This window comes from Benincasa hispida, chromosome 3 (assembly GCF_009727055.1).
Source record: "Benincasa hispida cultivar B227 chromosome 3, ASM972705v1, whole genome shotgun sequence".
In the NCBI taxonomy this organism is placed as follows: Eukaryota; Viridiplantae; Streptophyta; class Magnoliopsida; order Cucurbitales; family Cucurbitaceae; genus Benincasa; species Benincasa hispida.
The window spans coordinates 36,703,332-36,716,280 of NC_052351.1; the positions used below are offsets into that span (position 1 = coordinate 36,703,332).

Here is a 12,949-nt window from a genome sequence, read left to right on the forward strand (position 1 = left end):
AACCAGCAGAAATAGAATCAGACACATTATCAATAAACTATCAACATACACTATTGTCGTCTGTAATTAAATCACTATTGTCACTACTTCAGTGACTACTGTCAATAATGAAATATCAACAACATATCAGCAAAGTAGCAACAAATTGTCAACAAACAAATATTTTTTGAAACTGAAATCAAACATACTCATACTGCTTTTAGTAAGAGTAATCGGCAAAAATAATCGAGCATAGTACAATAAAAAATGAATGAAATATCAATAACATGTCAGCCAAAGATTGTCACAGTGACCGTTATAAAATCGTGAATGAAATACCTAAAAAAGTTAGAGAATGCATGTAGCCCTAATTTGAAGAAAATCATTGAGCTATCAACAACTATCAACAAAATATCAACAACTATCAACAAAATATCAGCAAATATCATTTTAGGAAGAATTGAAATTATTAGTGTCAATGGAAGAAGAACGAAGCCCTATGTTTTCAAAGTTTTGCTATCAGTGATGAAGAGATGAAGAAATGAGGAAGAAGAGACGAAGAAACGAAGAAGAAGAAACGTACCTTCTGAAGTTGGAGCGAAATCGAAAGGGAAGAAGAGTGGCACTGTTGTAGAGAAATCAAGGAAGATGAAAGGTGGGAACTGATTTGTCTTCCCCGATGATAGGGCTCGAAAGAAGATGGGTCATTGATTCTATAATGAATCAATTTGTCTTCCCCGATGATGGGCCAAACCGTGAAAGAAGGCTTTTCAAAATGGGTCATGTCCATTTTTGTCTCTTCATAGTTTTGGGCCTAAATATGTATTATAAAAACTCTATATTTGCAATTAGTTTTAACTTATTATATAAACTTTAATATTTATTATATAATCACTATCTATGCAACCTCCCCAATAAAATATAACATGCATTAAAATAAATAATATATAATTATAAAAAACTTACATTATTTATCTAATACAAATAAGTTTTGATGCAAAATTGACAAGAGTAATACAATTGTTCTTATCATTCAAATGTTGTCCAAATTTGATTTGAAATTCAACTCAAATTCAACTCAATCGTATTACATTTGTGAATGTCGTGGTTGTAAAAATTCTAAAATGACGTTGAATGCATCTTTAATGAACAAAATCTATATATTAAAAAATTCTAACATGTTTCAAGGTGTACTAAAAATTAAAAATCAAATTTTAAAATTAAAATAATATATAAATATACATATTACAAGATTAAAACTAAAAATAAGAATTGTGATGAATTATCAAACAAGTCTATGATTCAAAAAATAAGAAAAACAAGAAATAAAAATATGTACATTATCAAACACACCCTAAAAAGCAGTTATGGATCCAGAAAAATTGGAAATGAGAAATTAGCACAGGAATGGAGAAGGGATATAATTGTCTTTATCTGATACAAGGTTTCCAAAGATAGACATGGAATAAGTAATTCTCATGCTTTCTTTACAAGCATTTCAAGGGCATTTGATAGCCTTAAAAATGCAAGGGTTTTCTGTATCTCCTTCCCTCTCTTCTCATGAGTAAATCGATTTGGACTCTCAAATAGCTATGAAAATCATCAACACAGTAATTCTAATAATCCATTTTATTAATCCGATATTTTATTAATTAATTGATATACTTATAAAAGTTTAAGATTTAAATTGACATTTTGTTTATTGATTAATATTTTAATCGTCCATTTTATTAAAAACAATTATTAATTATGGTTTTAATTGGCCACCCTCAACATCGATAATTTTGCAAAAAGCTTAATTCAAAATCAACAAACTGACATCTGCATGAAAATACCCGAACACAAAATTTAATTCTAAACAATAGTTCAAAGACCACTTTGATAACAATTAATAGGAGTGAACACTTCACCCTAGAGCAAAAGACTAATGTCTAAACCATTTATAGCTTAATCGTATAAATAGAAGTCTATCAATAATATAATTCCATCAATAATAATGGTCACGGATAGATTAGTGTATCACTGACTATCACCGATAGACTTCTACTATAAAGTTTCTTCAAACTATTCGTGGTGAATTGAAGTCTAATGATGGTGAAGGATCATAATCTGCAGTAATTTTTTGGTAGTTTCGAGCTCAAAAGACCAATACTGAATTTCCATAGAAGGGTACCAAAATTAGGAATGAGCATGATAAAACAAAAAATCAAGCAAAACGATCCAACCGAAGTTGGTCAATTAGAGGAGAGGGGTCGGTCGGTGTTGATTTGAAAGAATTCCAAACCAGCAAAAATTTAANAAAAAGAACTAAAGAATAAAACCGACCAACTAACTTTTACTCCTCGACGGTCGGAGTCGATTTGAATATGTACTAAACTAACTATAGTCAGTTCGATGATGGTTTGGTCGAAAAACTGACTCCGACCGACTGATACCCCTAACCAAAATACCAGAAAATCATCGGAGCCAATACCTTGAATATGCGAACAATAGTTCAAAAGAATGCACCATATATTTTCTTTATTGACAAATGGAACCAGTAATTGATTTAAAATACTTATTATACAATTGTCTAATATGACCAAATATCAGTAGCGACAACGCCATCTCTTCCCTTCAAGGAGCAAATCTTGAATGTGCAAAAGTGAATTTTTTAAGACAAAAGAATCTATATTTGTGCGAAAAGAATCTCATTCCAAGTATCTGGGATACCAGGGAGACACCAGTGCAAGCAATCACTACCGCTCGAACTTCCTTTGATACTGTAATTGGATTTGTGAGCTTCGTCTCTTATATCAGAAAGAGCAGTTATATCCAACATCTTTACTTGTGTACCTCTTACAGCATTCTCAACAACTGGATCACTTGATCCATTCCGCTCTACTTTGCTTCCTTTGGATAACGGTATGGTGTTGTAACAGTTACCTCCATTATTCCAATCCCCATTGCTGAAATGACGAGGAGACATGGTCCTGAAAAAAGCCTTGAGTCGAGGATGAGAAGGGAGTTGTGAATCGAGCCATTTGACGATACTATGCACCTTAAAATTCTTAGCTATGCCTACTTCTTTTAAGTTCCCGAGTTCACTACGAACTCCATCTTTGTACATTATCCACCTATTTTGTTTGATTTTTCCCCTGTTCCAATGATGTCCTGTATTAAGAACCAACACATCAAACAGATGGAGGAATTTTCTCAGAAATGCTGGCGGACGGTCAAGATGCATAGCTACATCAGTGGCAGGTTCTGACATGTTCAAAGGCAATAAATCGCTGAGGCTTGATGACCAATAGTATAAAATAGTAGTATTGGTATTTGAGAAACGATATGCCCAGCCATCTGGACGAATTGCGCCCTTAGCTTTGACAAGACCAAATTCCTTTCCTACATTTTGAACGTCGGGACTCTCTTCCCCACTGGTAGCCATACACATCAAAGACTGAAATTGCTGCCTTCCTAACGAATCCCCTATGAATGCTATGGTTTTGTCGCGCATTCTGAAAAGAACAGGTTCAGATCGCTCAAAGAATGTCAAGAATAGCAGGAAGTAACCTAACTAAATCACAATCCATTTAATAGTTACCACTTTGGCAGAGAAGTTGAGGACATAAGTTACCTATACTTTCAGAATTCATGGCAGGTGGAATTTGTTTTGTTGATAATTTTAAAACCAGTACACTAAATAAAATAAGACAACTTATCGAACTTACTATATGCAAAAATCAAGAGGGAAGTCAAGAACCTTTGCAGGAATGCAGACCGCTTGAAGGCTGGCAAATCACAATCTTTGGGAACCCAACGATATCCTTCATAGGAAAAATCTGTCCGGTCCGTCAGTCTACATGCCCACATTGCTGATAACCATTGCTTACATCCAAAACCAGAGTAGTAGAGCGGTCGACTATTGTCAAGGACCCATCCACCATTTCCGTAGCTACAGGCTAAAAAGTTAAATGAGTCAATATACCAAAATAACCAATTTAATGTACATTGACTTAGCTAATTTCATAGATAAAATTTAAATATTAAATTAATATGTATGCCATGGTCTACATGATAAATGCCTGATATCAATATAATTCAATATTTGGCAATCAAATCTTTGTTTAATGAGGAAAACATAGACCTTAGAAGAGGAAATATTGTTCTATAAAGCCATAATCCATATGGTTTTAACTTTAAATAGGCGAAAACTTCACCAACTATCCATGTGATTTTCCTTTTTCTTTTTCGTTATTGCTATAAGAGAGCTCTGAGGCAGAGAATAACAACACTAGGAAAAGGATACCGGTCAAAAATTTTTCCTACGACTAAATCTTTAATCAAGAATCTTTACATCCAATAAAGTAACCGATGATAAATCACAATTAAAATTAATCACGAGTTTCAAGGCATCAAAACATCCCCTAGGTAGCCTTCATTTTAGAATTTCCCCTTCTACAATGAGAGAGATCGTAAAACAATCTCTCTTTTGGGATATGAACAAAAGTCAACAAGAAAGAAGCTCCAATCACAAGCAAGGATTCCATGAAACTCCTAATGGTTTTCCAATCGTAGGGAACAATTTTGGAAAGAAAAAATAACATGCTAGCAGGTGATTACAAAACAGCACGACTAGTTTGGGCTAAGAACTTACTATTTTGATTACTCTTGCTCCTGTTAGAAATGATTGTGGATGTAGAATCTGTGGATGTAATTTCTGAATTTGCATCATCTTTTACTGTCTCTTCTTTTGTACTTGAATTTGAATATATTTTTTCAGCATACTCCTTTACTGTGTTACGTAATACGGAACTGTTTGTGGAACCTACAATGAACCCTAAACAAATAAAAATCATCAGCAAGTGCACAAATAGCAAGAAAAAGGCAAAATACACAACATTTGCATTTGAATAGTTTCAGCATTTAACTAAATTCGTTACATGTATGAACCATCTCTTATATTGGTGATTTTAACATTTTCAAATTTGACCTCAAAGTGTCGAAATTTTCAGAAGTATCCATATTCAATAAATGTGGTTGAAATTGATATTGCACAGTGATGCGGAATTGTAAAAACATTGTTTTCTGTGAATTGACATTTTTTTATATTAAATATTTATCCAACCCTCGTATATTAAAAAATTCAACCAACCATGACATTTAAAAAAATAAAATAAATAAATAAATAAGTGGACCCAATTACTAGAAGAAATGAAAGGAGAGAATTAATAGAGAGACATATAGTATTACGGGGATTAATTGAGATGATGAGAAGACTAAATGGTGGTCGGAGTCGGTGGGTTGTGAGATTGGAGGTCTTCCTTCTTCTATCATGGTCTCCCTCTTGGAAGCAATCCCAAGTTGATCGCTTTGTGGGATCTGGTGGTAGACAAAGTTAGAAGTAGGTTAAAAAAGGATTCTTCTCGAAAGCGGGTAAGCTTATTTTGATCAGGCATACCCATTTACTTCTTTTTTCTTTTCAGAGCCCTGTGTAAGGTAAGTAAGAACTTGGAGAGATTGATGCATGATTTCCTATGGGGATAGGTCAATGAAGGGAAAGGTAAGGGTTCGCACTTGGTTAGTTAAGTGGGAGATTGTTGAGAGGTCGTTATCTTTGGCTTTTAGGGGATCTTGAGATTGGAAACCTTAGATTACTTAACGCCCTTTTAGCCAAATGGTAGCGGCATTTCTACTCTGACCCCAATTCCCTTTGGTGTAAGAACATTGTTAGTAAACATGGCCCCCATCCTTTTGAATGGTTGTCCTAAGGGGATTAAAGGTACTCAACGTAACTATTAGAAATAAGGGGCTTTGTTGATAGTTTATAACTATTTTAGTATTTTACTTTACCCTAGGTTTATTTCCTTTTTTGTATTAGGGCTTGCTGGAGCCTATAAATATTGTAACTTTCATTTTATGTTAAAATAATAAAAGGAGACTCTCTATCGTGGTTTTTTCTCCCTGTTCTAGGGTTTTCTACATAAACTTAGTGTTCTCTATTTTCTATCTTTTAACATGGTATCAGAGCATGGTGACGAAACCCTAGCCACCATCAGCAAAAACCAATCGGTGCAAGATAACCTTAATTCTGCACCAGCCCCGCTTCCGCCACAGCTACCGATGGGACCTCCGACCACCGTCACTACTGCCACTGCCGCTGCTACTGCCGTCCAAACCACCGTTAATCGGTATCTTCAGTCCTAGCATATCCGTCCAACTCTAGCACCGCTGTAACCTTTTGATGAAAAGCCGCTGCTGCCCTTTTTCACAATGTCGTCGGCGTTCCTCCCTTGTTACCGAGTGTTGTCGTTGTCTATCCCTCCAACCTTCCTGCCGGTAGCCGAAACATACACCTTGAAGCAGAGATTGGTGAGTCGTCCGCCTACCACAGAGCTACATCCCCTGCCATGGCAACAAGCCCCTCACAATCGCTGGAAATCCTCAGCTCCTTTCCCTTCTAGTCGCAAGCAACCTACCTGCAGCTGTCAGGCCTTCCTCATCATGCGCTGCCTAGTTATGAACATCAAGGTTCGATTGGTTCATCTTCGATAATGGTTCAACAACAGTTGGCTAATCTTCGGGCAAGTTTTCAGCAACAAATCGTTGCTCTTGGGGCAGCCCTAGGTGCTTCCACAAACTTAAATTCCAGTACAGTGAATTCTGACATTCCTTCTGGTCTACCGATGTATCCAAAGAATCTGATAACCTCTTTCCCTGCTTTAACTACTACAAACTATTTGTCTGGATCTAGGGGAAATTCCTCAAGGTTAATTGCAGGACAAAAGTTGAATAGTCAGAATTATTTCTCCTAGTCTCAGTCCATTAAAATGGTTCTAGAGGGCGTCACAAGTTTGGGTATCTAGATATGAGATACCAAGACCTAGGCCAGGAGATCCTTAGGAGCACATTTGGAAAGAAGAAGACTCCCTGCTTCGATCACTACTGATTAATAGTATGGAACCTCAGATAGGAAAACCGTTGTTGTATGTTGCGACTGCTCGAGATATCTAGGATGTAGTTCATAAATTATATTCTAAGAGGCAGAATGCGTCTCGTCTTTACACTCTACATAAACAGCCTCACGAGTGCAAACAGTGGACAATGGATGTCACTTCATACTTTAACAAAATGTCCCTAATCTGGCAGGAGATGGACCCGTGTCGTGAAATTATCTGGGATTGATCTTGTGGAGGTGTCTAGTATTCCAAGATTGAGGAAGTCGATCGTGTTTATGATTTCCTAGCTGGTTTGAACTCCAAGTTCGATGTAGTGCAAGGTCATATACTGGGACAGAGGCCTATACCTTCCCTTATGGAAGTGTGCTCTGAGGTTTGTTTAGAGGAAGACAGAGTCAGTGCTATGAGGTCTCTTATTCGTTTTCACGTTTCTCATTGGACTTCAATTTCTAAGGTTTTTTGTAATTATCCTATGAACATGATTTTGTATGGTTGGAGTCCCTTCTGGCAAAGGGATTTCCCCTTTTTTGTGGGCTTGTTTTTTGTATGCCCGTGTGTTCTTTCATTTCTTCTCAATGAAAGTTTTTCTTATCAAAAAAAATGTGTCTTATTTCCTGGACTATTTTCATTTGTCTTCTACCAAAAACCACTTCATTGCTGATTCCCTTGTTTGGTTTGTGTTCCTTTTCATTTGGGTTATGTCATTCTCTTTCCAATAAGGAAGCGTCAAATGTAGTCTCTCTTCTTTCTTTACTTGAAGGTAACTTTTTTAGGCATGGGAGAAGGAATGTGAGAGTTTGGAGACCCAGTCATTTGGAGGGGTCTTCATGTAAATCCTTCCTTCATGGTTTGGTTGATCATCCTCCCTTAGGTGATGCAATCTTTTCGGTTCTTTGGAGGATTAAGATTCCTAGTAAAGGGAGGTTCTTTATCTGGCTATTCACGGTCATGCAAATACAATGAATTGGCTTGCAAGAAAGTTACCTTCCCTTGTTGGTCCATTCTATTGTATTCTTTGTCGGAAGGCAGAGGAAGATCTGGATCACACCCTTTGGCCATGTGAGTTTGCAAAGTCTATTTGAGCTTTTTTCCAGACGTTTGGCATTTCTTTTGCTCGTCAAAAGGATATAAGCAGTATGATTGAGAGGTTCCTTCTCAATCTGCCACGTGAGGAGAAAGGTTGCTTTTTATAGCTTGTTGGGTTGTGCGCAATCTTATGGACTTTATGGGGTGAGCAGAATAATATGACTTTTAAAGGAGCAATAGAGAGCCTAGTGAGGTTTGGTCTCTTGTTTGCTATCATGTTTGTTTGTAGGCTTCAATTTTGGAGACTTTTTGTAACTATTCTATAGGCATTATTTTGCATAGCTGGAGTTATTTCTTGTAAAGGGATGTCTCTTTTATGGGCTTAGTTTTTTGTACACCTATGTAGTCTTTCATTTTTTTCTCAATGAAAGTTGTTACTTCTATCAAAAGTAAATAAATAAAAGAAATGAAAGGAGAATTGCAATTTCATTTGGTAAGTTTTTAATTTTCAGAGCATTAAAGCTGAATAGAGCGTTGTGAGAAAAGGGATGGTAGCACGCTATGAAGCACACACACTCCACTTGCGAGAAAAGGGTGTTTGTGCTTTTTAGTTAGCACGAATCAAGAGAAAAGGTTGCACCAACGGTGAAATGGAGACAGTTGCATGAAACAGGAGCATGTTCACTGAAGTTGCCGAAACTATAAAAGGAATGAGCTTTTCTTTTATTTGGGTAATATCAAGTTTTTTTTAGGTAAGGCCAATAGGATTTTCTGATTCGGATGTAGTGAGATAAAAATTTAACATTCAAAAACTTTCCATTCACAGAAAATAATAATTTTTAAATGTTATGTCATAGTTCCTCTACGCAGTTCCAACCACGTTAATTAATATAGTAACTTGACTGAAAACTCTCAGTACCATTGAGAGGGTAAAAGCAAAAAATGTGTATAAAGGCCAAAGGATATATTTAACTTACTATTTTTAACCTCGCGAATTTCCCTTTTCTCCAATTACATTTTGTCTTTGTCATCAAAAAGAAATGTACTACAAAAATTCAAAAATCTAATTGTTCCAATAAGAAGAAAACAACAAAGAATGCGAAGAACTAGTCCAGTTACATAATAGACCTGCTCTACATTTATAAACATGGATTGACAAGCATACCTGCATAAGTAGTTCTATACCATGCCTGAACTGACTGAGAACTGTTGAGAAAAGGATTCTCCTCCCATGCCCACAACACCAAGACGGTGAATGCAAGAGCAACCACGACCAAGAAAAGATGTTTCCCTCTTACAGAGAAATTATTTCTGAATTTCATCTCTGCAAACTAACTCATAAAACAAAGCTTGATCAGACCTCACGCCTTTAAAAAGTTTTGTGTCTAGATTAAGAACAGAACTTCATCAGCTCTTTTACTTCCAGTATAGCAATCTTCCTAGCAGAATACAGAGAAGGAAGTAATGATCAAAGTCGACGAGATGGAAAGAAAAGCATCAAACATTTCATGGGAGATATCTCTTAATCAAATACAATTCTTATCTCTCTTAATCAAATACAATCTTCCTATAGAATTATAGAAAAGGAATTAAGAATCAGAGTCGTAAATACAGAAAGAAAATTAGCAAAATGAGAACTACAGAGGACTAAGAAGCATAGACATTGACACAACATAGACATGATGACACATTAATTTCTAAAAAAGTACAGCATGGCCATTTTTTTATGATAATATATGTGTATAAATTGATATATTAATACTTCTTTATCGATAAAAACATGTAAATTAATCATGAAAACATAATATACTTCACTAAAAATATAAAAAGTTGAAACAATTAACGACATTTCAAATCTTAAAAGAAATAAAAGGATTTAGTTGGCTATGACTAAAGGAAGAAAATATCATCCTAATACTTTAGGATTGGTCAATTTACAAGGATTCAGTCTATAAGAATTAAGAAAATCTCTAGTTTTTTCTTAATTTTTAGGTTAAATATTTTTTAGAGTTGTGTTCAGTCATGCCCAAGATCAAAATTACACAATGTATTCTAGTGCACTTTGCAAAGTTATTTACATCACATAAATATGTTGGGAAAAGAAAATAAAAAATTATGTAGGTATGATGATGATAACTCATCATTCTGCAGTTGAAATGTTGAATGATGATATTCTCATGCATTACCAACTAAGATTAGATATATATTACCTAAAAACAATAATAATAATAATAAACAATAAAATAAAGATCTCCTACTTGATAGCAATCCGTCCTTTTCAGCCTTGTAGCATCATCTTGCAGCTTCAAATTCTCAAGTTCATTCCTTAAAATTGCTAACTTTTCCAATATCTATAAATTTGCAACGATGAGACATGGCATTCAAATAAATCATGCCCAAAGTTCAAGTACTGTATCCATCATAAAAGTAAATACCATCGTCAAGAGCCATGCAACCAAAAATTTTCATATGCTCTAGTAGTATAAACATTAACTCATGTATCTCACCCATCTGATTATGGGAATTATCTCTTGCCACAAACTTATGTCTTATATTTCTTATTTCTATGCAGCTATATGCTAATTCTTTCTTAAAACCCCTTTCCTCCATAAGTTTTCTCACATTATGGGCATCCATCCATCTACTTGCTGCAGCAAATACATTAGATAACATTACATATCTTCCAGCATTATCTGGCTCCATCTCAAACAAAGTTTCTGCAGCTCTTATAGCCAGGTCCAAATTTTCATGTATTCGACAAGCCCCCAAAACTGCACCCCATATTCCGACATGTTTTGATCCATTGGGTGCCCTGGATATTAAATCCAATGCTTCGGCAAGTCTGTTTTTTCTTCCAAACATATCGATCAAGACTGCATAATGATCTAAACTAGGCTTAATATCATAAGACGTCTCCATTAACTCCAGAATATGTAATCCTTCAGATGACAAACCAGTATGGGAACAGGCAGACAGCAGACCAAGAAAAGTCACTTTATTTGGCCTTATCCCTACTTCTGTCATCCTCCTAAAGGCAAGAAGTGCTTCCCTTCCAAGCCCATTTTGTGCAAACCCAGTTATTAATGAATTCCACGACACTACATCCTTTTCAAGAATCAGGTCAAACAACGTCCTAGCTGATTTCATGTCACCACTCTTACTGTACAGATCAATTAAAGCATTACATATATATACGTTTGGAAAATTAAGGTCATTGCTCCTTCTGATTATGAATCCATGAATCTCTTTGCCTTTTGCTATCAAAGCAAGATCTGCACAAGCACTTAAAACACCTACAAACGTGAAAGTATTAGGAGAAATTTTTTCCTCCAGCATTTGTTGAAACAAATCCAGGGCCTCATTGCTATACTTGTTTTTCGCTAAACCATTAATCAATGCAGTCCAAGTATGGACATTTTTAACTGGCATACAACTGAAAACTCGAAAAGCATCATCTAACCTGGAAGTCTGATTATAAGCTACAACCATGGAGGTCCAGGTAACAACATCTCTCTCCTTCATTCTACTGAAAATAGAATATGATGCATCTGGATCGCCACATTTACCATAAGCATCAACTATAGCATTGCAAACAATCATATTAAACTCCAATCCAATGACAATAGCTGCTCCATGAACCTGACGCAACAACTCCAGGGCACCCAAACAGGCACAAGTGCCCACTATACTCACAAGGGTAAACTCGTCCAAGACTAAATGATCGAAATCTTGTTGCATTTGTCGAAAGATGTTGATTGATTCTACATACAACCCATGGTGAGTAAAGCTAGAAATCAAGGTATTGTAGCTAACAATATTTGGATGAGGCATTTCATCAAAGACTTTTCGAGCTTGACTAAAAAAACCAGCACGTGAGTAGGAGGCAAGAATGATATTCCACGAGTGAATATTTCTAATGGGTAATTCATCAAATGCCTTCTGTGCATTTTCCATAGAATTACATTTGGAATACATGTCAATAAGACGGTTTGCAAGGAAGAGGTCAGACGAAAGTGCAGTTTTGATAAGGTGGGAATGCAAGGACATGCCAACCTTTAAATGTTTGTGTTTGATGCATTTTGAAATGAGACGAGCACAGTGATCAAATGATGGGAAAAGATCAGAGAAAGGCACCATTTTTAGATCATATAATATAACAACCTAGAAGGACTAAGATTTGTGGCTAATTATAAAACTTCCATCGATTGGCCCGGTTGAATGGATTAAACACCTGGTAGGACATTAAAATAAACAATCAAGGAACTGAAATCCTCTATCAATCCAGAAAATTAGAAGGTTGGTAAATGAATTAAATCGTTAAAGTGGGCTAGTTCATTTAAATCTTCTACAAATTATACATTATAATGCCCAAATATTACATTGAAGATTCTCCATTCACACCCTAGTAGGACAGCACTCAATGGATACATCACCAGCAGTTGACGAAGCTCAAACAGAGCAATAACAAAATCAAATAACCAAATAGATTATACAAACAAATTCTACAATAAATCCTTCATCAAAACCACTAACATTACTTCCATTTAAACTCTAAACCAAAGCCAGTGGTTGAATTTGAAATTCAATGCGTAATTACTAACTTAAAAGTACCCGACATTGTATTAAATCAGTGTCCAAAAAAAAAAAATGCTTACCTTCACGAATTCTGGAAACTTCAACAACGAACTGTCACCGCATCGTCAACAAACTGCCATGGGTTCACTAGGAAAAAAAAAAAACTTTGACCAAAATGAACAACAGAAAGCTCAACTCACAAGTTTCCTCTTATGTGTTTCTTTAACAACTCGTGACCCAGAAATCTAGTGTGTGAACTTCAAACTTTTTCTTCCTATTCCCCCAATCGCAGAATCAAAGAAGGAACAGGTATTTTTCTTGAAATTCTTGGGGTATTTACAGTTTTGACTAGAAAACAATTCCTCTCTCCGCGTAGGGAAGACGAAGAACAGTAGAATATAATATAACCTCACAAAATTTTTATATTGTTT

General features: G+C 35.6%; 1 protein-coding gene across 9 annotated transcripts; it reads right to left on the reverse strand.

The window, feature by feature from the left end:
• Window positions 1-2,472: 2,472 nt before the first annotated feature.
• On the reverse strand, window positions 2,473-12,934 carry LOC120074052 (protein trichome birefringence-like 14). 9 transcript variants are annotated; one of them, XM_039027037.1, is made up of 6 exons: window positions 12,599-12,916; window positions 12,105-12,174; window positions 9,109-9,274; window positions 4,616-4,798; window positions 3,722-3,920; window positions 2,473-3,476 (listed from the first exon to the last, which is right to left on the reverse strand). In XM_039027037.1, exons 3-6 carry the CDS (start codon window positions 9,263-9,265, stop codon window positions 2,648-2,650), a joined length of 1,368 nt encoding a protein of 455 aa, XP_038882965.1. In that variant the 5' UTR covers window positions 9,266-9,274; window positions 12,105-12,174; window positions 12,599-12,916; the 3' UTR covers window positions 2,473-2,647. The 9 variants fall into 9 exon arrangements, with proteins under 9 accessions (XP_038882965.1, XP_038882960.1, XP_038882964.1 ...); XM_039027032.1 differs by having other exon boundaries at window positions 9,109-9,382; XM_039027036.1 differs by lacking the exon at window positions 12,105-12,174.
• Window positions 12,935-12,949: the final 15 nt, after the last annotated feature.